The sequence below is a fragment of the Sinohyriopsis cumingii genome, chromosome 8, assembly GCF_028554795.1.
Source record: "Sinohyriopsis cumingii isolate HCF-2022 chromosome 8, ASM2855479v2, whole genome shotgun sequence".
Taxonomy (NCBI): domain Eukaryota; kingdom Metazoa; phylum Mollusca; class Bivalvia; order Unionida; family Unionidae; genus Sinohyriopsis; species Sinohyriopsis cumingii.
In genome coordinates, this window is record NC_142968.1 from 5,550,168 (window position 1) to 5,573,569 (window position 23,402).

General features: G+C 42.5%; 1 protein-coding gene across 4 annotated transcripts in view; it reads left to right on the forward strand.

The window, feature by feature from the left end:
• LOC149792887 (uncharacterized) overlaps positions 1 to 23,260 on the forward strand; it is a 36,830-nt gene extending 13,570 nt beyond the window's left edge. For all 4 annotated transcript variants that reach the window (XR_016422659.1, XR_016422658.1, XM_089966701.1 and 1 more), the window contains exons 3-4: positions 461 to 784; positions 22,166 to 23,260. Coding sequence is in view for 2 of the 4 variants with exons in the window: in XM_089966701.1 (XP_089822827.1) it covers positions 461 to 784; positions 22,166 to 22,440 (599 nt within the window). In the remaining 2 variants the exon portion in view is untranslated. The remainder of the gene's footprint in view (positions 1 to 460; positions 785 to 22,165) is intronic.
• The last annotated feature ends 142 nt before the right edge of the window (positions 23,261 to 23,402 follow it).

Below are 23,402 nucleotides of genomic sequence, written 5' to 3' on the forward strand. Positions count from 1 at the left end.
GAATCACTTCCTCTCCCGACACAGACAAGTTGATGAGGTTATTTGCTCTCAGTATTTTCCAGCAAGACCATACCCGCGTCTTCCAGGATGCGCTTCGTCAGTAAAAGTAGGAATACACATATTATAATTAGTTAATCAATTAACATGTGATATATGTTGTGAAAGCATATAAACTGTGCAAATGATTACATTTAATTTAGTATGTTATATTTTTTCCGCAAGCTACAGACCGTGAAAGTTAATGCAAAACAATTCTCACCTTCATATGACTTTCCTGTCATTGTTGGGTCATTAAAAAAAAATATGCAACAATTTGTACTGGTGAAAGCCTTGAGAAAAGAAAACAATTTGTAAATTTGTGAAAATTCAGTTGTTAGATTTTGCATGAGCAACACGTAAATGCTGCGATAAAAGTTGATTAACTTTCACATCGTGTTATTATTTTTGTCCTCTATTTTAGGCCTTACATGTGATACCGGAATACCACCTTTGTGGGAATCTCCCACCATACGATGCATGTTTTATTTTAACTGGAATTGTTCCGGGAGCGAAGGAGAAGAAGTTTCTTCGAAAACTTGGATAAAGGACAACAAAGAGATAGCTTTATGTCAGCGAAAATCAAACTTCACAACAAGCGACGGCTATCAAGGAAGACTTGAGCAATACCATAAAAATGGATTTATCATCAGAGAAGTGACATCAAAAGACGCCGGGTATTATACGTTTGTTGTAACAATAAACATTACCAACGAAGAAGTACACAGTAGCCCTATCTTTCTACCTAGTAAGTATGAAAACTGTCCTCTCTGTCTCTCTCTCTCTCTCTCTCTGAAATTGTAATAATTATCCGAATATTTTTATATTTAAAGATGGTGGACATAAGCATGTTATTTATATGAAATTATTCAGAATTAGTTTTACAGAAGATAATTGTGGAGACATCGCAGTCTTGGTGAACGAGGCAGCAAGTGAATCGTTCAAATGATTGATTGTAACTTTAAGACATACAAGTTTTTCTCACAACATCAGTTTGTGCCCTACAATGAGATAACGAATAATTTACAGGAACTAAACGAATGCATAATCTCTCTTATCTGTCTTATACACATAACCTTACTGACCTTATCATCATATAAACTGTGTTATGATATCAACTTTCGAAATCCTAATAACTTGTATTTTCACGACATATTTTATTTAGAGCATTATTTAATTTAAATTTGATGTGTTGTTTTTCTTGTACGATATCGCATATATAATGAATTATTTTCATAAAGTACATAGCGAATCTGTTGTAGATGACACGTTTTGCTAGTAGATCCGATCTTTTGATTATCTGGGATAATATTTGTTAATTAAGTCACCAATTTAGGTAATATATATGTGGTATATGACCGGGATTATTTCTTAAATAACGATAAAAAAATTCCATTTTGAAGCAAAAACTCTTTTGTTTCAATGGATGATCTATGATATGATTAACAGTTGAACAAGGAACGGATTGTTCAGGAAACGCTAGTAGTGAAGTGGGCCACCCTAGCGACAATGGGAATTAGCATTACAAAACCCCTTGGGCCACTCTAGCGACAATGGAAATTTAACATGGAGAAAAATCGTGGGCCACTCTAGCGACATTAACATGGGGAATAGAGTTTGGGCTTGTCTAGCAACAAGGGAAATTAACATGGGGAATAGAGTTTGGGCTTGTTTAGGGACAAGGGGAATTGAATATGGGATGTTTTTGTTTTTTTTTAAATTTTTTAAAAAATGGGGTAGGCAATTGAAAAGTCATTCTCTTTTCGAGAAATATGGCTGGCCCTGAAAAGGGCCTTTGGGCTTATGTTAATGTATTCATTAACATAAATGGCACCGCATTGGTCTTCTTCTTGTCCTTAGGCTGCGTCTCACTGTTGGCCCGTAAACCAGCACTCTTTTCAGGCATCCTTGTCTTTCAACGTAGATCCTACGTATCCACAGGCTGGTGTTTGTCCTGTGGACAATGGTCCACTTGGATCGGACATACATGAGCATGTCCGTCCTAAACATCATGGAAGACACAAGGGTGGATGACTCAACTGTTGTCCACATCTTGAAGCGACGAGAACAGGTGAATCAATGCAGTGAACTGCGCTTATTTATAGGTATAGGTAGGATTGAAACGGATTGAGTTCATTCACCAATCCGAACACGCGTTACAAAATTCAGTCAGCCCGCATCCAATCCGAAGAGAGCAGTCTGTGACGTCACGTGGTCTATATAGATTCGCTAGCGCTTGTGTGCAGTCAATCTATGCGACAGTGATTCAACATGACGGAAACTCAGAAAACGATCCATTGGGGTGCACCAGCAGGGGAGACTGTCCAAGGGAACCCGGACTTACTTTCGGAAGAGGTGAATTGGGATTTTGTGGATTTTCTTACCTCGCAAGAATTTGTTCCGGAACCTTTGTCACCTTCTTCATTACCGCAAGTGGAGAATTTTAGACAGAGACAGAAAGAAGAATTGGAGAAATTTATACAACGACAAAAGGAAGCGGAACAAGCTTTTCTCCTACAGCAGCAAGAAGAAGAGGTAAGAAAAAAACAACAGCAACAACAGCAAGAAGAAGTAGCAGCAGCAGCAAAGAAACAAGAGGGTGAAAATCAAACGGTCACGGTACTGTTGGACATTTTAGCGGAGTTAAGAAGTCTGAAACAAATGTATCAGACTTCTTTATTACGACCGAAGAGAATACGACATTCCCGAGCTAAACACGTTAACCCTGTGACTAAGCCTACCGTACCACCCTTAGTGATTTCAACCAAATCATCATCATCATCAACAGTACGCAGTCCAGAAGTAGGCCTTGGCCGTGGCAAAGGCTTAAGGCAGTTAAAGTTGATTGCTTAAACTCACCCCTACACCAAAATAAAAAGGCCCTTTTCAGGGCCACCCACATTTCTCGAAAAGAAATATAATTTCAATTGCCAATAACTCAAAAAAATAATGAACAACCCATTTTACCCCTATAGTACGTGTATATGAGTGCGTGAGTGTAGCTTCTTATTTTAAAATCAAAACTCAAAGACACTTACCTTATATCATTCATTTATTCTTTTATCCATTGTTACAATCCAATTCACAATTCACAACACAACACTTTAATAAAAAGTTCATTGACTTCTTCTGTTTCCTTGTTTAGTCTCTCCGTTTTTTGAATTTCTTCACCGTCTCACTCTTTTCCTCTTCTTCCTCCTCACTTTCTTCCCTTCTTCTTTTCTTCTCCTGTTTCTTTTTCTTCACCTGTCTGCTTTCTTCCTCTGAAAAATCCCTCTCTTCTTCCGAAGAATCCCTCTCTTCTTCTGAAGAATTCCTTTTTTCTTCTGACTCCTCTTGTTTCTTTTTTGGGCAATCTGGAGACCAATGTCCTTTTTCTTTACAATAATAACAGGTATCTTGACTTTTGTCTTTTTTAGCCCCTGTTTTTGTTCTTTTTTGACGGTCTGGACACTCTGAAGACCAATGCCCTTTCTTCTGACAGATATAGCAAGTATCTTGACTTTTATCTCGAAAGGAAGGAGAGTAGTCCGTCGGCTGGTCCGAAGAGAATTTTCTAATGACCCCTCGCAAAGCTCTGACGAACCGTTCGATCTGGGTAGTCTCTTCCATCGTTGTGCTCAGTTTGAGAGTGAAATGAATAGTGAAAGGACAAGACACACACCCTTTTATATACGCTGGTCTGCCATGACTATAAATTAGTCTATGGTGTTTAAACTTGAGTCATTTGACGTTTTGCACTCAAGATGAAACGATCCCATTCATTCGAGAAGAAAGAAGAAGAAAGTAAGAGGCAGAAACGTGATCTATCGCCTCGTATCAGGGCTGAAATCTTGGCACAAATTCATGCCAGTGATTTTGAAGAGGACATGAGTGAACCAGAATCCGAACCCTCTAAACCAAGTTCACCACCCTTAGTTAACCCTGAAAAGTACTATTCCATTCGAGAGACGGAAAAGCGCTCCTCTAGAAAATTTAGAACCACGGCTTACAAATACACGGTGAAGTTTAAAGATTTCAAGGCTGAAGTGCCGTTAGAGAAAGCAGAAGTGTTCATCACTGGGGTGTGGGATTCTTTGCTCACTTCACTCAAGCGAAAATGTCAACCCAAAGAAGACGATCGCTTGAGACTTTCCATACAACACGACGGTCTGAAATGTCCTGTTTTTATCGAGTTTAGCACCCCTGCAGAATTGACCGCTTCCAAAGTCATGGACAAGATTCAACACGTACAACAATCTAATGATCAGTTTGACATCACCGATGGTAAAGCCACACTGGACATGACCCACGTCTCTCCTCCTCAAGGGACTGCACGCAAAAAGATGTTATTGGTGGACGACCTTCGCAACACCAAAACAAGTCTCGTCCGAATTAACAACACTCATGACCAGATGTGTTTATCCCGTGCCATCGTGGTGGGACGAACCTATGCCAACAAGAACGACACGGTAGAATGGAAAAGAACCTGGAAAACTATTCAACGTTCCGATCGAGCCAAACAACGAAATGAAGCAGAACTTCTGTTGCAACAAGCCGGACTGTCCAAAGACACACCCTGTGGCATTCCTGAAATGCAAAAATTGCAAGATGTCATAGCTCCACGCTACACCTTGAAAGTGTACCCTCAAGAAATGCGCGGGCCTCTGTTGTTTCGAGTCCAACATTTTAAGGACGGAAAATACATTCATGTCTATTATCACGATGACCATTTCGATACCTGGGATACAGATATTACTGTGAGAAATGTGACCATGGTTATAATAATCGAGAGCAACACAAACATTGTGGAATGAAATGCCCAGGATGTTTGACCTCTCCACCCTGTCTGAGCGAAGAACCAGTGCCTTGTTCAACTTGTCTGCGCACGTTTGTCAGCCCTACCTGTTACCAACAACATTTGAAAACACAAGGTTCACAGAAGAAATGTGCTTGTCAACTCCTGAAATTGTGCCCTACCTGTGGACAAGGCATACTTACCAATAATGCCAAGGCACACGTATGTTAAGGAAAGAAAAAATGTCACATTTGTCACCACATCGTGGACTTGGAACACCAATGTTACGTGCAAAAATACCAACCCCCACCAGAGAAAGAGGACGGTCACAAGAAGAAAGGCAATTTCATCTTTTTCGATTTCGAATGCATGCAAGAGACCGGCATTCACATTCCTAATTTCTGCGTGGCTCATCGAGCGTGCGAGAAGTGCATTCAAGAACCTATCTTCAGTCATTGCCCTCACTGCAGCAAGATTCCTGGAGGGCGTGAAAAAATCTTTCGAGGACCAAAGACGCTAGACGATTTTGCCAAATGGGTCTAAGACCCCATCGACAAGACATGGAGCCAAGGGGACATCGAACGTTACGGAGATTGTCATCGTCATGCCACAGTGATGGCTCACAATTTCTCCGGATACGATGGACAGTTTCTTTTGAGGTACTATACGGAACATGGCACCGAACGTCCTGAAGTCACTTTGAACTGAGCCAAAATCATTTTCATGCAAGTGGGACAAGTGCAGTTTAAAGATTCGATGAGTTACTTGGCCATGCCTTTGAGTCGAATGCCTAAAACGTTTGGAATGACAGAAATGGCTAAAGGGTACTTTCCACACTTTTTCAATACGGAAGCCAATCAACACGCCGTTCTACCCCATTTACCTGAGGCTCACTATTACGACCCCGACAACATGCGTACCGAACAACGAGAAGCTTTCTACGCTTGGTACCAGGCTCACGCCTCGGACCCTTTCGACTTTCAGGAAGAAATGTTAAATTATTGTCATTCCGACGTGGACATTTTACGACGTTGCTGTGGAAAATTTCGAGAACTGTTCATGGAACACGGAGGGGTCGATCCTTTGAAAGAAGCTTGCACCATTGCCAAAGCGTGTTCCTTAGTGTATCGACAACGATTCATGCCTGAAAACACCGTGGCTGTCATCAGCCCTCAAACGACCCACTTTGTCAAACGTCAATACTCGGTGAAAGCCCTACGTTGGTTACATTACTTGTGCGACAAGGAAGACAGGTGGATTCAGCATGCTGGCAACGGAGGGGGCGAAAAGACCATTGGAACGTATTCGGTCGATGGCTGGGACTTAGAAAACCCCAAGATCGTGTACGAGTTTAACGGTTGCTTATTTCACGGATGTCCCGTCTGTTACCCTGACCGTGGCACTAAAAATCAGTTTTTGCAACGAACCATGGAAGACTTGTACCATGACACTTGTCAGCGGCGCCTAAAGTTAGATCAGCAAGGATACCAAGTGGTGGAAATGTGGGAACACGAGTACGATCACCGTATGAAAACCGATCCCGAGTTTAAATGCCTCGTGGAAAGTTACCAGTTCATGGACCCGTTGAACCCGAGGGATAGTTTGTACGGAGGAAGGACCAATGCCACCTGTTTGCTGTACCAAGCCGACGAAGAGAAAGGAGAAGAAATCAAATACTTGGACGTGTGTTCGTTGTATCCCTACGTGTGCAAATATTGTCGCTTTCCTGTAGGGCACCCGCAATTGTTAACGGAACACATCGACCTGAAAAACATTCGACAATACGAAGGCTTGATCAAGTGTAAAGTTTTGCCTCCTACGAACCTATACCATCCCGTCTTACCTCACCATTGTCAAGGCAAACTGATGTTTCCCTTGTGCCGTGCTTGTGCCGAAACGTGCAACCAAGACCAACCTTGTCATCACAGCCAGGAAGAACGTGCCTTGACGGGAACCTGGGTCAGCGTAGAATTGTTCAAAGCTTTGGACATGGGATACCAACTGTTAGAAGTGTACGAAATTTGCCACTTTCCCAAGACACAACAATACCACAAGGGTGACCCCATTCAGAAAGGCATTTTCGCTGACTACGTGGATGCCTTTTTGAAACTGAAGCAAGAAGCCAGCGGCTATCCTTCCTGGTGTCACACTCCCGAAGACCAAATACAATTTAAAGAGAAATACTATGAACAAGAAGGCATCTCTTTAGACCACATCGAGAAAAACGAAGGCAGGCGGTCGTTTGCCAAAGTGATGTTAAATTGCTTGTGGGGTAAAATGGCACAACGACCGTGTTTACCCAAGACGGAATATTTGACAGAACCTTCCCGCTACTTCCAGATGATTCACGACAAAACCAAATACATGAAACACGTGGACGTCGTTCGAGAGAATTTAATCTTGGTCAATTACGAAGAAGATCTGGACTTTGTACAAGACGACCCTTTTGGAAATGTCATCATTGCGGCTTACGTGACAGCTCATGCTCGCTTAAAATTGTACGAAGCTTTAGAACTGTTAGGGGAACGCGTCCTGTACTTTGACACGGACAGTTGCATTTACATCCATCACCCGATTCAACATCACTCTGACATCGAAGGAAACTGTTTAGGGGCCTGGACAGACGAGCATCCCGACGACAAGATTCTAAGTTTCGTCAGTGGCGGTCCTAAAAATTACGGCTACGAATACCGGGACAAACAAGGAGAAGTGCACACGACGTGCAAAGTGAAAGGACTGACTCTGAATTATCGTACCAGTCGAGTGGTGAACTTTGGGGTAGTGAAAGAAGCCTTGCAATCGGGAGAGGATGGACACTTTAAAGTGACCACTTACCAACCGAACAAGATTGTACGTTTACCCACTCACCACATCGTCAGTCGACCCTTGGAAAAAGTCTATCAAATTGTGTACCAGAAGCGAGTGCGACTTCCCAATCATTTCACCTTACCGAATGCACACGTCGGTATTGGTCTGTATATAAAAAAGGAACCTTAGGCAAGATCGATAGTTCGTTGTGACTACCAAGACCGAGCGAACAAGATGAATACTTTCAGAGAAACACAAAACAAGTTGTTTAGAAAGGCACAGTTCAAGTGTGGGGCTTCTGAAGTGGAATGCGATTGTGTGCCTTGCGATGGGTACGATGCTGTACGTTGTGACCTTAGCGATGCCGTAAAGCATCATGGGAACTTTAGTGTCACTACCCCTATCATGGAAAGTGATGCTGTGCGTGTCAAACCTGAGGGATGCGAAAGTGATGCCGCTCGTCCTCTTGGACATTTTACTGGGTTTCGTTTTAAAGGGGAATGTTCACCTTCACGTCTACCCCCCTACGGATGTCATCCAGCCCTAAGCAAACTCCTGTTCCTGTCACCCAACCCTTATCGAAACGAACCTGTGAAAGACGAATATTCGTTTCCTGTGCGTTTGTCGGAATACTGCGACTTTGAAAATCGTCTTCAATCGTTCAAAGGAAAATGGCCTAAATATCTGGGAGGACCGACCCCCGAAGAATTAGCCAGAGCCGGATTTTTCTACTTGGACGAAGGAGATAAAGTCAAGTGCTTCAGTTGCGGTGTGTCACTTCACCACTGGGAACCGCAAGATTCGGCCTACGTAGAACATGCTCGATGGTCACCGAATTGTCATTACTTACCCTTAGTGGGGCCGAGACATTGAAGTAACTTTACCATAATAATCTGTTCATGGATACTTTACAAGAGAACATTCGTGCTTTTCCTGTGGAGTTGAGAGAACGCATTTACCGAGAGCTGGTGAAAATACAAGTGAAACGTAAAGAACAATTGCATCCGTTACGCCACCGGTGTTTGAACCACTGGTACCTGAGGGCTATACAAGGACTGATTCAATTGAAAGTGTTCCATTGGACAGACATTGATCAAGGATCCCCTAGTTTTAAAAAGGATTGGTTTGCTATTGATGATTCTATCTACTACATTGTAAACTTACTGCATCGAATTCCAGAGGAAGAGTTAACGAATTACCAACATCTTGAACACAATGTCAACTTAGTGAAAGAGGAAACTTCTGAACGAATTGTAATGTGTAGATTAGTGGTGAAACGATTTAAATTCGGCACTGAAGTAAAACCATGTCTGTGCAAACACTACATGTCATGTGTCAGACCAAAGAGGATTTAGTATGACCTATTCATGGATACTTTGCTAGAGAACATTCGTGCTTTGCCTGTGGAGTTGAGAGAACGCATTTACCGAGAGCTGGTCAAAATACAAGTCAAACGTAAAGAACAATTGCATCCGTTACGTCACCAGATCTTTAACCACTGGTACCTGAATGGTATAAGAGAACTGATTCGTCAGAAATTGTTTCAGTGGTCAGACCTTGTTCAATACTTCCATAACCCCGATGATCCACGTGTTGATCATTTTGGTTACTTCGAGATTCACCTAGTACAACACATTGAGGAAGACAAGGTAAAGGATTACCGACATATTTTACGTGGAATCTACTTAGCGGAAGAGGAAACTTCTAAACGAAGTCTCACGTTTCGGTTACAGTATGCAACATTTAAATTCCCCACTGGAAAACGAAGATCTCTGGCTAGAAAGTACGTGTATTCTTTTCGAAACAAAGAGACTATAAAAACAGGCTGTCATGCCACGACTTTTATCACATGTAATCCAACAGATTCCGTGGAAGGAACTCAATGACCATATTCAAACCGTGGATCATTACCATCGATTATTGCAAGAACTGTTTCCATTCAGTTTGGGACGACAAGTGGTGTGTGTCTTAGTGCCTTGTTTTCTGGGATTTCGTTTACCAGCCGACTCTTTGTGGACTCTTTACGATCAGTACTTACCACCTCAATGGCCTTAAATGGTCACGAAAAACTCCTTTTGCTCAAAGCCTTGCGGTTTCATCTGGATACTTCTCGACCTCTACGGGAAAAAAAGATTCGTCAACTTTTAGCGACCCAAGACGTGTATGACGATGTGTGTGTAGCTTGTGACTTACATCCCCATTGGACTGATGTCCGTGCCTGGAAAGAATGGGATTTTGAGGCTTGGACCCAAGAAATGGCCCAGTATGCACGAGAGTTGTTCAAGGAAAAAGTTACTTTTCAACCCGTGTTAGTGACGGTGCCAGAAGAACCCGTCACCCAGGAGGGAACTGTCGTGGACAGGCCTGAAAGACCGTTTCGGGAGGACACTTGTGTGACATTACTACCCCCTACTATAGAACTGGTTAGAATATTACCCAAAACATGTGGCTGTACAGACACTTGTGTTTATTCCACGTTAATGGTTATCATGTGCCTTTTATTCTTGTACTTAAGCCTTTGGCTTTTATGTATTTTAGTCTTTCGTATTCATGTTTGAAAAAAAACATTCAATAAACGTGTTCTGAAAAAGTATATAAACTCTTGTCTTGTTTGTTTTCGTGTCACAAGTGACATTTCTCACACAATGACTACCTCTGCTGTCTCTGCTCCCTCTTCCTCTACTGTCAAAGTCATCGACGAACACTTAGATCGTGCCAGCTGGGAGGCTTTGTATCTTCGCCATCCTTTTAACATGCTCATTGCTGGACCTAGCGGTTCAGGCAAAACCGAATTCGTCAAACGTTTGATCGAACATAAACATCATTTGATCGATCGACCACCTCAACGGATCGTGTGGTGTTACAAAGAGTGGCAATCGGCGTACAGCCTCTTGCAAGAAAGTCAAGGCGATTCCATCGTGTTTGTGGAAGGCATTCCTAAAGAAGACGACGGCATCGTCTCTGACTCCTGTCAAACCCATTTGGTCATTTTCGACGACATGTTAGGAGAAGACGAAGAAGAAATTAAACTGTGGTTCACGCGCAAAGGGCATCATCGTAATGCCAGTGTCGTTTACATCACCCAAATTTTGTTTCAACAAAGTAAAGCCCATCGCACCATCAGTCTCAATGCGCATTACGTGGTCTTGTTTAAAAGCCCCCGAGATAAATCGCAAGTGCAAGTCTTAGCCAAACAGTTAGGAACGCCTTGGCTGACTCAGGCGTACGACGATGCCACTCAAACTCCACACGCCTATTTACTCGTCGATTTGAAACCTACCACCCCCGAGGATTTGCGATTTCGTACCCACTTGTTTCACCATTGGTGCCAAGACGGAGGGCCTGTTCTGTACACGTCTCCGTCCTCGACTTCATTTCACTCCCCATAAAAAATCTATAAAAACCTCAGACCCTTTTCGTCTGTCTCACACAGTTTTGAACATGACGTCCCTTCAGTCGCATCTTCCCGTCAAATTGATTCGTGCCTTGTATGGCATCAGTCGAGAAAAAAATCCACAAACACGAGCTCGTGTCTTAGAAGCTAGTCTCAAAGAAGTCTTACGATGGTTCACGGTGACGGCACGTCAATTACTCCAAGGAATCATTCAGATTCCTCATCAAACCAAACGCTTTTTCGATCGAAACAAAGTCGCTTTGGTCCAACTGGCCGATTCCCGCATCGACACTCAAACCAAAAAACAAATCATTTTGAAACCTGGAGGGAGCGGTACTCTAGGAGGCGTCATCATTCGCTCACTCTTAAGATGGGATCCTAATGCCCCCAAAGTTATCCCCAAGAACAAAGTCCAACGAAGCCCCAAGAAGAAAAAGACCAAGTCCCCAAGGAGAACTTCTTCAGTGGCGGGACCCTCCTCTTACCAGACACCACCCCGGAAAAAGAAAAGAAGCCCCCAGAAAAAGAAACAGAGAAAAAGTCCCCAGAAAAGAAAAGTCCACAGAAGAAAACTAGTCGCAAGAGAGGCATTTCGGCCAGGACGCAACCTTACACTCGCAAACCACGACCTGCCACGTCGGTGACTGTGTCTCCGGCAGCCTCACGTTTATCCACTTCTCCGTTGATGACACCAGGAACTGAAGAGTACTTGGAGACGTTGATCACACCAAGAACTTCTCCGTTCATGACCCCAAAAAGAACTTCCCCAGTGGCAGGACCCTCCAATTTAGTGGCAGTGGCTGCTGCTCACAAAGTACCTTCTCCCAAAATCAAAGTCCATGAAAGATCGGGCATGTTACAAAGTTTACTGGATTTGTCCAAGCAAGAACTGGCTCGATTTAGTCCGTTGCGTACCCCTGCACGACGTGTCATGCCTTTCCTCAAACTGATACGACGTAAAGACAATCAGTGGCGACGCGTTCCAGTATAAAAATGGTGTGTGACCAAGTCGGGGGTATCAGTGTTTTTTGGTGCTCCTGAAGACTCAAAGATGTCACCCTCCAGAAAACCCCAAGGAAAGAAAAGGAAAGGACTACCACCACGTTTAGTCAAACATGGGGACATGTTATCTGTCCTGTCCAAAGGTTCTTCACCTCTACGAAAAAAACTCATTCAATCGGCCTCCAAAGAGGTCATCGATACCGTGTGCGAATGTTGTTTGAACGTTTTGAAAGGCACGATCCCTTTGTCCAAACACCAGAAACAATGCTTAAGCAAACATCGTCACGTTCTTCGCCAAATGGTTCGAAAGAAAATTTCCATTCGTCAAAAGAAGAAGATGTTAGTGCAACGTGGAGGCATTTTGCCTCTCTTGTTAGGCCCCATACTAAAAGGAGTCTTGGGAACCATGTTGGGAGGACTGGTGGGAGCAGGATAAAAAGGCCCTCGGAAGTCCCAAGATCTCAGAATCGACCCTGACAACCCCATGGAAGGACGAAAACTAGCTTTAGTGCCTTACAAACGATGGATGGAATACCATCGGTGGCAAGAACAACGCACCCCGCATTTACCTCCCAATCCCAATTTGAGCGAGATGTCCCAGTTACAACACGAATTGCAATCCTTGATGGATCGCCAAGATTTGTCCGAAACAGAAAAATCGCAAAAGTACGGTCAACTTTTGCAACGACTGCAACTCTTTCACCAGAAAGCTTTAGACGAAACAGCTCTACCCACTTTGAAAGATTTTAAGACCTTGATGAAAAGTCCAGCACCATCACCAGTACCAGTACCAGTACCAGTACCGGTGGTCAAGACAGAAAAAGGAAAAGAAGAAGAAGAAGAAGGGTTTCAAACTCCACCAGAAAAAGTACGCAAGTTAACAACACCACCTACCTCCAGAATTGGATGGATTAAAAAGATGATGGCCACCTCTTCTTTATCACAAGAGAAAAAGAAAGTGAAGACAGAAGTGAAACAAGAACCGATATCCCCCGCTCAGACATCCTCCTCCTCCTCTTCAACACCTATTGCCGGTCGCACACGCAAAGCATTGCAATCCAAGAAAATACCCCAAGAGAAAAAGAGTAGCCTCTTCCAAGATTGGGTGCCTTATTAACACACCAATCAACACAAAAAATGGAAAAGGTCTTAGCCAGCATTTACTACGATCCCTCGCATCCTGCAGGTTACGCAGGAGTTCAAAAATTATATCGTGCTGCCAAAACGCGACTGAAAAGTCTCCGTTTACCTCAAGTGCAACGATGGTTACAAGAACAAGCTACCTACACTTTGCACAAACCCATTCGACGCAAGTTTGCCAGAAGTCGCACCCGAGTGGAAGGCATCGATCATCAATGGCAAGCCGATTTAGCCGATGTCTCTCATTTGGCCAGCTACAATCGTGGCTACAAATATTTGTTTTGTGTCATCGACGTCTTTTCCAAATTTGCCTGGGTCGTGCCCTTGACTTCCAAATCCAGCAGCGAGTTAGTGCGAGCCCTGCAACGAGTGTTGAAACAAAGCGGTCGTCACCTTCTTCGATGGCAAACGGACAAAGGCACCGAATTTCTGAACCAAGCTTTCCAAAAAGAATTAAAGAAACGTGACATTCATTTTTTTACCACCGAGAATCCCGAAACCAAAGCCAGCATCGTGGAACGTTTTCAACGGACTTTGAAAGAACGCATGTTGAAATATTTTACGCATCACCACACTCTGAAGTACATCGACATCTTACCGCACCTGGTGCAAGCGTACAACCAATCTTACCATCGAAGCATCGGACGTGCCCCGTAAGACGTGACTCCCGACAACGAAGTGTTGGTGTTTGAGCGTCTGTTTGGTACGTCCCCGACGAGGGCTGTCCCCAAGAAAAGTGGAGAGTTGGTCGTCGGAGATTGGGTGCGCATTGGCAAAACCAAACGCACTTTCGACAAAGGTTACTTACCTAACTGGACAACCGAATTGTTTCGCGTCACTGGACGAGTGCATGGCCGTCATCCTACCGTCTATAAATTGGAATACTTGAACGGAGAAGTGCTCAAAGGAACCTTTTATTTGCCCGAGTTACAACGTGTCACCAAAAACGAAGACGACGTGTACGAGATCGAAAGCATTCTCGAGCGCAGAACCCGTAAAGTGGGCAAATGACGTGTCAAAGAAGTCAAAGTACGTTGGAAAGGATATCCACCCAGTTTTGATTCTTGGATCGACGCTTCGCAAGTCATCGACTATAAAAAGAAGTGACCATCATGCCTTTTCACACAGACGCAGCTACGTCGACCAGTCCTCCTTCACCTAGTTCTTCTGTGCAAGATTTACAAAAACAACCCTTGTGGGTGTGGTGTGGAGAACGTGTGCCTAAAAGGCAAATCGTCTTTTTCTGCCAAATCTTCGTGGTGTATTGTGTCATCGGGGCAGCCATCGCCAATTTTAGTTTGCAACAAGGAGACAAACAATTGTGGACCATTTTATTGAGCAGTTGCATCGGTTACCTGCTTCCTAATTCCTCCCTGAAATTCTCCTCGAACGGGAACCACGGGAACCTTGTGTCCAGTGCCAGTGCCAGTCACCAGTCCAACCACAACCAGAACCCCATTTTTGGTGGAGACACGCCTCTGACGTCCAGTAATAACCCCTCGGAGAGCCACAGAACTCTGGAATTATGAGTCACCAAAACCAATTTTACTTAACCTTACCCAGTGACAGTTCCATGGAGGTGTTTCCCCACAACACGTTGTGCTGTTACACGGCCAAATTACCTCAGGCCATCCCCTTAGATCACGAAGCCCATTGGGAAGTGGCTTTAGTGAAAATGATTCACCCGACCCAAGTCCTCAATGTCCTTCCCAATCAAAATTATTTTACGGTGGAAGTTTATGACGAACAATTGCAACAGTGGATGGATACCCATAGCAAATATAACAAGAAAACCCGTTTACAAAATCAAAAGTACACCACCTATCACTTGTTCATTCCCCCAGGCTATTATTTTAGTGGTCAACATTGGTCAGCACCATAGCCACCAGGTTTAATGGCGTGTTTCTGAAAGCTTTGGAAAGTGTCAATAAAGGTATCGTCACCCTGGAGTACCACAAAACAGCTCGTCGCTTCCTGATAAAATTTCCTGAGGGGCGTAAAATCATGTCTTTCTTATTTTGTCCTGAATTGTTTGACATGCTGGGCGGAGACATGGAGCTGAGGAAGAAAGTAGAACAAAAACTCGAATTACCAATCATTGCCGACAACGAGACTTTTGCCAAGTATTTTCGTACCCCAGTAGAACTGAACCAAGGACTGAATTTGATGTCTGTTTACTCCGATGTGGTGGAGTATAACGTGGTGGGACACACCTTTGTACCGTTACTGCGTGTCATTCCTTTCAAAGTGGATTCTGCCACGAACGCTGACTAGGAAGGTGGAAACACTTACCACGTTCACCGCGAATTTGTCCATCCTCACTATTTGCCTGTCAGCAAGTCGTATTTGGACACGGTCAACATTACTATAAAAGGAGATTTGGGACAAAATATTCCATTCACCAAAGGAAAAGTCACGGTGAAACTCCATTTTCGAAAACGGTTCTCTCACGACTCGTAAGTAAGTCATGTATCCAGTGTACCGAGGGGTTGCTCGACAGCGAGGACACGGTTTAGGAGATATGTTAAAATCGGCCTTTCGTTCGGTGGCCCCAGTGTTGAAACCGATGGTGACACGCGGATTGCACGCCTTGAAAGATGCGGCACTGACGCAAGGCAAAGAATTTCTCCAAAATGTCATCATCGACAAACAAAACCCTAAAGAAGCTTTCATGAGGGCAGGCAAAAATGTCTTGCTGCAAACGGGCAAAGACATTTTGGGCCGACGAGACACACCTATAAATGCCCTGCACGCTACCGAATCAGGCATTCAACAAGGACAAGGCAGAAAGAGACGACGAAGAAAACACCCTTTCACCAGAATTCAAGCTAGAAAGGCCAAGAAAAGAAGAACCGTTCGAGACTTAGACGTTTTCGATTATTAAAACACAGAGAAAAATGATGCACCGAGAGTCTTGCGCTTGTTCCAAGACGGAACTGGATCTGTTTGCCATGCCCCCCACCATGATGACAATGCAAGAATCCCAGTGGGTGGAATTTCACCCCGTCTCCTCACTGACAGCCTCAGCTCCCATCAAGTTTGAAATCAAAGGGCACCCCGAAGATTACATCGATCTGAATAGCAGTTACTTGTACTTGAAAGTCAAAGTTGTCGATGAGGACAATTCGACCCTAGATGGCGATGAGGTAATAGCTCCCGTCAACAATTTCTTGCATTCCTTGTTTAGCGGTGTGGACTTGTACTTGAACAACAAACTGGTCAGCAGCAGCATGGATACTTACCCTTATCGAGCGTACCTGGAAAATCTCTTGACGTACGGAATAGACGCCAAGAATACTCATGTCAATGCTTGTGTGCTGTGGGAACCTGACGAAGCGGGCAAGTTTGACTCAACTGACAATGACGGCTATGAGGAAAGACGAAACAAAATCAAAAATGGACAAAGTTTAGAACTGATGGATCGTTTACATCTGGACATGTGGTTGCAAGAGAAATATTTGCTAAACGGGGTGAATGTTCGCCTGAGACTGAATCGTAGCAGTGCCGCTTTCCATTTGATAGGTACTACTGTTTGCAAAACTGTCATCGAGGAAGCCAGGCTCTACGTACGCAGTGTGGAAGTGTTACCTACAGTGGGAAACGACATCAGTCAGACGTTGAGCAGAACGACCGCCAAGTATCCCATACGACGCGTGGAAGTGAAAACATTCACCATTCCCAAGGGACAGCGATCCATGATCGAAGATCATCTGTTCCAAGGACAGCTACCCAAACGTTTAATCCTTGGTATCGTCGAGAATGATGCCTTCAGCGGAGTTTTGGGTAAAAATCCTTTCCACTTTCAACACTTTGGCGTGTCCAAGATCGAAGTCAGTCGCGATGGCAAGACCTTGTGTACCCGACCTTTCGAATTGACTTTGAGAAGAAGAATTACTTGAGATCGTACTTGTCCCTGTACGAAGCCACCGGCCAGTTAGGAACCAACACCAGTCACGGCATTACGTACGAGGATTACGCAGGAGGTCATGCTTTGTGGGCTTTCGATTTCACTCCAGACCAAGGCAGCGACGAGGGACATTTCCACCCTATAAAATCTGGCCAGATTCGTGTGGAAATTCAGTTTGCAAACCGAGACCCTGATGTAACGGTGAACGTCATCCTGTATGCCGAATTTAATAATACGATAGAAATCAATAGTTTGAGAGAAGTCATTCTAGATTACTAGAAACCATGGAAGACTGTTATCCCTCTTTACCTAGTGGAGAAACTTTGGACATGGAATGTAAGGAGACTGTGGAAGAAGAAGAAGTGATCATGATGAAGTCGAGATGGCCAGAACAAGAAGCCCATTTAGTCTCCTGTTTTGCCAAACACTTGGCTGAAAAAATAACGGAATTGGTCAAGAAAAATTGCTATGGATGTCAAAACGATCATCCCAGTCAAATTCAACACGATAAATGCCTGATGTTAAGTCAAGAAGAAAAATTGGACGAATATCTGGACGAAGCTTGGAGTCTCATCTCGGACAAAGACGTGTTACATCAGTGGTACAAAGACTTGCGTGAACATTCTTGTCCACCATTAACCACTAAAGAGATCCATCGTATCGAAGCTCTCCTGAATCAGAGTGAGGAGACGAAACGAAGAAACGGTTATTTGTCAGACATTTTCAAGCAAAAAGTCAGGATCGAATTGACAACGTATTATTACCTGTAAAGAAGAAAAAACAACACAAATGGATACCTGGGAACTTTATTACCTTTTGAACCACAGTTCGTATACGGCTTCTTGGAATCCTGTCGTCTGTGCTAAAGATGAACTCCCTCATCGCAAACCTCAAGACCATCAAGCTTATGTGATCAACACGGACGACAGTCATCTCCCAGGAACCCAGTGGGTAGCCGTCTACTTTCCTCAAGAAGGATGTGTGGAATATTTCGATTCGTATGGATTGGAAAACGATATCATTAACTTTATGATACGAAATGCTCAGACCACCCGATTCAATAATGTGAAATTACAAGGCACAGATTCCTTGGTTTGTGGACAATATTGTGTGTATTTTCTGCATCATCGCAGTCTGGGCTATTCCTTAGAACATTTAGTGACTCATTTTGATCCTCGTTCTTCTACTAGAAACGATGTGAAAGTAGATCGATGGTTTTGTGACCATTATGCTTATCTTTTGTCTCAAGCTAGGAAACGTAGTGTCCATCAATGGCCTAATGATTTCCAACAGTGGAAATCACAATTTCATTCACAACGTTGTCAGCCCTGTTTAAAGTAGACTGTATTTGAAGAAAAATGTTTGATGTTTTGAAGAAAAAAATGTTTGATGTTATCATGTTGGATTATTGTTTAAAAAATATGTTAGAGTTGTTGTTGTTTAGTGTTAAGTGATTTTTGAATAAAAAATGTTGTGTTTTGAAAAAAATGCCTTTGTGGTTTGTTTAGCTATAAGACTGTTGGATTGATGCTCTTTCATTTCTTACTATCCCTCCCATAACACTCACTGAACGTTGCGACTCGAAAACCGTGTGGGGGATGTTTTCCTTCACGTCCCGCTTTGACTTTAAGAACCGGGGTTGTTTCCAGTCTAACCATCCATTGTCGACTCATCCTCCTACGAAGATGTGCTCCAAACTAGCTAAGCTAAAGAAGCCTACGTGAATTTGCATAGGGTCAGACACAGTCTGATACCGAAGGCAGAAGAAATAGAGAATGTGAGAATGTTAAAAGTCACTGAAGACCTGATAGAAGAACTCTTCAGAGAAGAAGTGAACAGGGAAAAAGAAGAATGGACAGAGAAGTACAGACTTCAGAGACAGCAGCAACAGCAGCAGCAACAACAGCAGCAACAACAGCAGCAGCAGCAACCTGAAGCTGACAGAGGCTTTGTCGATTGTCGTATCGACACTAAAGAGTTCTTCTTCTCTTTCCGAAGAAGCAGACCTATTGCCAGAAAGTCTATCCTCAGAGGACATCGCATTCTTAGAAACTAAAAAAAATGCCATAACAAACAAAAAAAACAGCCCTTTTCAGGGCTACCCCAATACTCTAGAAAAGAAATAACAATCCATTTGCCAATGTGTGTAAGTAGAGTAGTGTGAATATAAACACTAACTCTTTTTAAAAAATGTGAGGGTATGTGTTTGTGTGTTTGTGTGTTTGTGTTTGTAAGTGATCACGTACGTTGGTATGGATAGTAGATAAAAATGATGGGTTTTTTTTTGGTGTTTGAGGTGTGGGAGAGTAGATTTGGTGGTTAGATTGATTTGAGTATGTGGATAGTCTATTGAAGTGATTCATGAAAAAAAATTTTTAAGATAGGAATGGGAAGTATAAAAATGTGAGTGAGTGTTTCTTTTAGGTCCGCGCGTTGTTTTTTTTGTGTCATGATCTAGGTAAGATCAATTTTATCTTTTTAGCGGGATGTTTTCCTTCACGTCCGCGCTTTCAGTATAAATTGAAACTCGCTCGGCAGTCTAGCTACCCTTGTTGATTGATCAACACCACCAGAAGAATGAACACGAGATTGGCGAAACTGTTGGAACTTTATGTGCATCTGGAATATGCCAGGCGCCTGTTGAACGAACTGGCCGCGGAAGCCATTGTGGAAGACGGAAGGATGAGAGAGGAGGAGGAAAGAAGAAACAAAGAAGAGGAGGAGAGAAAATACAAAGAAGAGGAGGAGAGAAGAAAGAAAGAAGAAGAGGAGGAGGAGGAAAAGGAGAGAAGAAGAAGAAGAAATTTCAGAATCCCAGAGAGCGAAAATTGGGATTCTGAAGCCACATATCCTGCCTCTGCTCTCTCCCCCCAAAAAGTAAAAAGTAACTGGGGGACAAGATGTGTATGCGGCGCCAGGCCTGGAAGGTGGCCCCATTAACCAGGTGTCCATGAAGTTCCAAACAAAAAAAAAACAGCCCTTTTCAGGGCTACCCCAATACTCTAGAAAAGAAATAATGATCCATTTGCCAATGTGTGTAAGTAGAGTAGTGTGAATATAAACACTAACTCTTTTTAAAAAAATGTGAGGGTATGTGTTTGTGTGTTTGTGTGTTTGTGTTTGTAAGAGCTCAGGTATGTTTGTGTGAATAGTAGATTATGGGTTTCTTAGCGTATGTGGAGAGAATAGTTAGGGTTCTATTATATGAAATGAGAAAGTAGGGGGATGTTTTCCTTCACGTCCGAGCGTTGTTGGGTCATGATCTAGGTAAGATCAATTTTATGTTTTAGGGGGATGTTTTCCTTCACGTCCGCGCTTTCACTATAAGAACCCACAGTATTCGTCGTTCAAACCATTCTACAAAGAAGATGGCTTGTAACCAAATTGACAAGATGCAAACATTGCCAGAAGTTTTAGACAATTTAGGAATGATGGAGCAGATGTTAATAAGACTGGTTGAAGACCCCTATTCCTGTAGTCCCCATCGTGTAAAGATGGAAATTAATAACTTGAGAAAGGTCAAGGACAAGATAAGTGGTGTCATGAAAGAGATAAAGGAGGAGAAGGAGGATGAAGAGGAAAGGATAAGAATACGCAAATGGAACGAAAAAATTGAAAAAGAAGAAGAAAATGAGAAGAGGAAGAAAGAAGAGGAGGAAGAGAAGAAGAAAGAAGAGGAGGAGAAAAAAAGAAAGAAAAGAAGAGAAAGAGTGTAGGAGAGAAAATAAGAAGTTGGTGGAGAAAAAGAAGAAATTAGAAGCTGAAGAAGAAGAAGAAGAAGAAAAACCAAAGGCCCTTTTCAGGTCCAGCCATATTTCTCGAAAAGAGAATGACTTTTCAATTGCCTACCCCATTTTTTAACAAATTTAAAAAAAAAAAAAAAATCCCATATTCAATTCCCCTTGTCCCTAAACAAGCCCAAACTCTATTCCCCATGTTAATTTCCCATTGTCGCTAGAGTGGCCCACGATTTTTCTCCGTGTTAAATTTCCGTTGTCGCTAGAGTGGCCCAAGGGGTTTTGTAATGCTAATTCCCATTGTCGCTAGGGTGGCCCACTTCACTACTAACGCTTTTATCAATTTAAAACAATATCAGCAGAAGCGATATCAGTAACAGGTATAACAGAGCCCACAAACAGCCCAATTAAACCGTGTAGTTAGGACATGTTCATCCAAATGAAATTAGTGGGCTTAAAAAAACGCGTAGTTAATTCTACACTAAAATAACACCGCCATTTATATATGCTACACACTACTCAATGATCTGTCGACACAGTTCAAAGTCGTGCTGCATATATAAGTAATATTTCTCACTTTTTACAAATGAATTTGATTTTATTGTACGTATTGCAAACTGTGCATTTACTGCATGTTATATGTGCTAACATTGGTAATATGAATAAACAAAATACGAAAGTCCACATAGCCACTAGTCCACATGCAGAGACTGGTACTCCGATGTGATTGTCAGTCCAAGAAGTTCCGGTTATGTATTGTTTTGCTTGAATGGCATGCGCTCTTCTTTGGAACAGTACTATTTTGGAACATTTTTGACTGCGTTAAATTTCATTTTGTAAAATATGTAATGGTGTTTATTGTGATTTTTTTTTGTAAATTGTGATCATATATAATGTACTAATGGACAGGATATAGACGATCATTTGATAAGTTGTTACAAAGTACATGTTTTAAATTTAAGGACACCCACTGCCTAAATACGAAACTACTTACATGGCATGTTCTGAATCGGCGGAAAGAACGAGTTATATAAGGCGTACGATTCTGTTGAGACGAATTGATACCTGTTTCAAACGAGTTCTTACGAGTCGGAACAAATAACGAATGCTTTTTTCATAATATATGCTTTCCCTTTTAGGCGTTTTAAATATTGTTAGCCAATAGCATGAATAAAGGTTAAAACTTATGGGAATATTACAAAGTTCGATTACAAATATCTACCGCGGACGTCATAGAAAACACCTAATTAGTTCCAATCCGGGTGTGTGTTACGACAACACGAATTGATTTTTTTTATAGAAAGTTTAATCGATCTTATCTTTTTCAAAAACAGGCAATTGGATCAGAGTTGTTTTAATTGCAGGCATAACAAGCTGTGACCCAAATCGGACAGAGATTTACAAAGGAACCAATGCAAGACCTATTACTGGAGGAAACGGAACCATCCATGTTTCCCCTTGCGATGGTGGACAAATTCCAATATTTATTGGTTTACTTACCGCCTTTGGAATTATTATAATACTTCTTACTTTTTTAATTATATACTTATGGTGTAGGTACAAATTGTTAAACAAAGACGTAAGAAAAGCACACAATGACAGTGGAGGAGAATTAAAACCATTATCCCTCTCTTCCTGACCTCCAGTGGAACACGTATGCTGCGCAAGTATATACATCGTTGGCCACATTTGAAAGTGTAGCCACTCTTGTCATAGCTTCTTTGTGATAGTTGCCCAGTGTCAGGAACAATTTATATCTTGCAAGTATCAGATCTAACTTATGTGCTAGAGTGATCAATTCCCCTCGAGTAGACATACCACAATATATGTTTCCTGTAGACACGCGTCAAGTACCGGATATCATTCCTCTCCGAGCATGACCTGATTTGGAGGTTTTACGATTCAGCGGAGTTTCTTGGTCAAAACCTTTTGAGAAAACGAACATCTTGATTTCTTGAGCTTAGCGCACGCGCATTTAATTTATTCTTTCTCTAGGACGTTTCGTGCATTAATGTCAGAGTATGGATGACAGCATATATTCCTCGAAGCTAACCAGTGCAGATTAATTTACTAATTTTGCCATACTTGATAACCTTATGTTTGAGAAGGACAGAGTCTCTGCTCTTTTTGTTGCAATTCAATAAGTCAATGTAGCGGTGCTGCTGGTGATGGTGTTGTGAGGTTGTACTTTCTTACAAGGTGTCCGCTTTATGTGACTATCGTTATCTAGAGGGTGATCGCCCGCGATATTGTTGCCAGGATTGAGTAAATATTATAATAAAGTGTGAGACTTATAGATGGAATAGATAGAGAAATGAGCAGACAGATAGAACAGAATGACACGAGCCCCCCTACATGGAAAAAACAAAAATTTAATCAGCTACGTAAACAACTGGGATACTACATTAAATTGAGAAAATACACTTTTCTTTGAAATAAATCATTCAGAGAATTTCAAACGCAATTATATTTATATAAATGATAGAATTGGTTCATCATAGAATCGAGAAAACAATTTTCTCGGTCCCTTCGCTATTTTCCTTCTCCGACCTACCTACTGTCTCGCATCTTTCGGCCTTCAAACTTTGTGTGGGCTGGTGG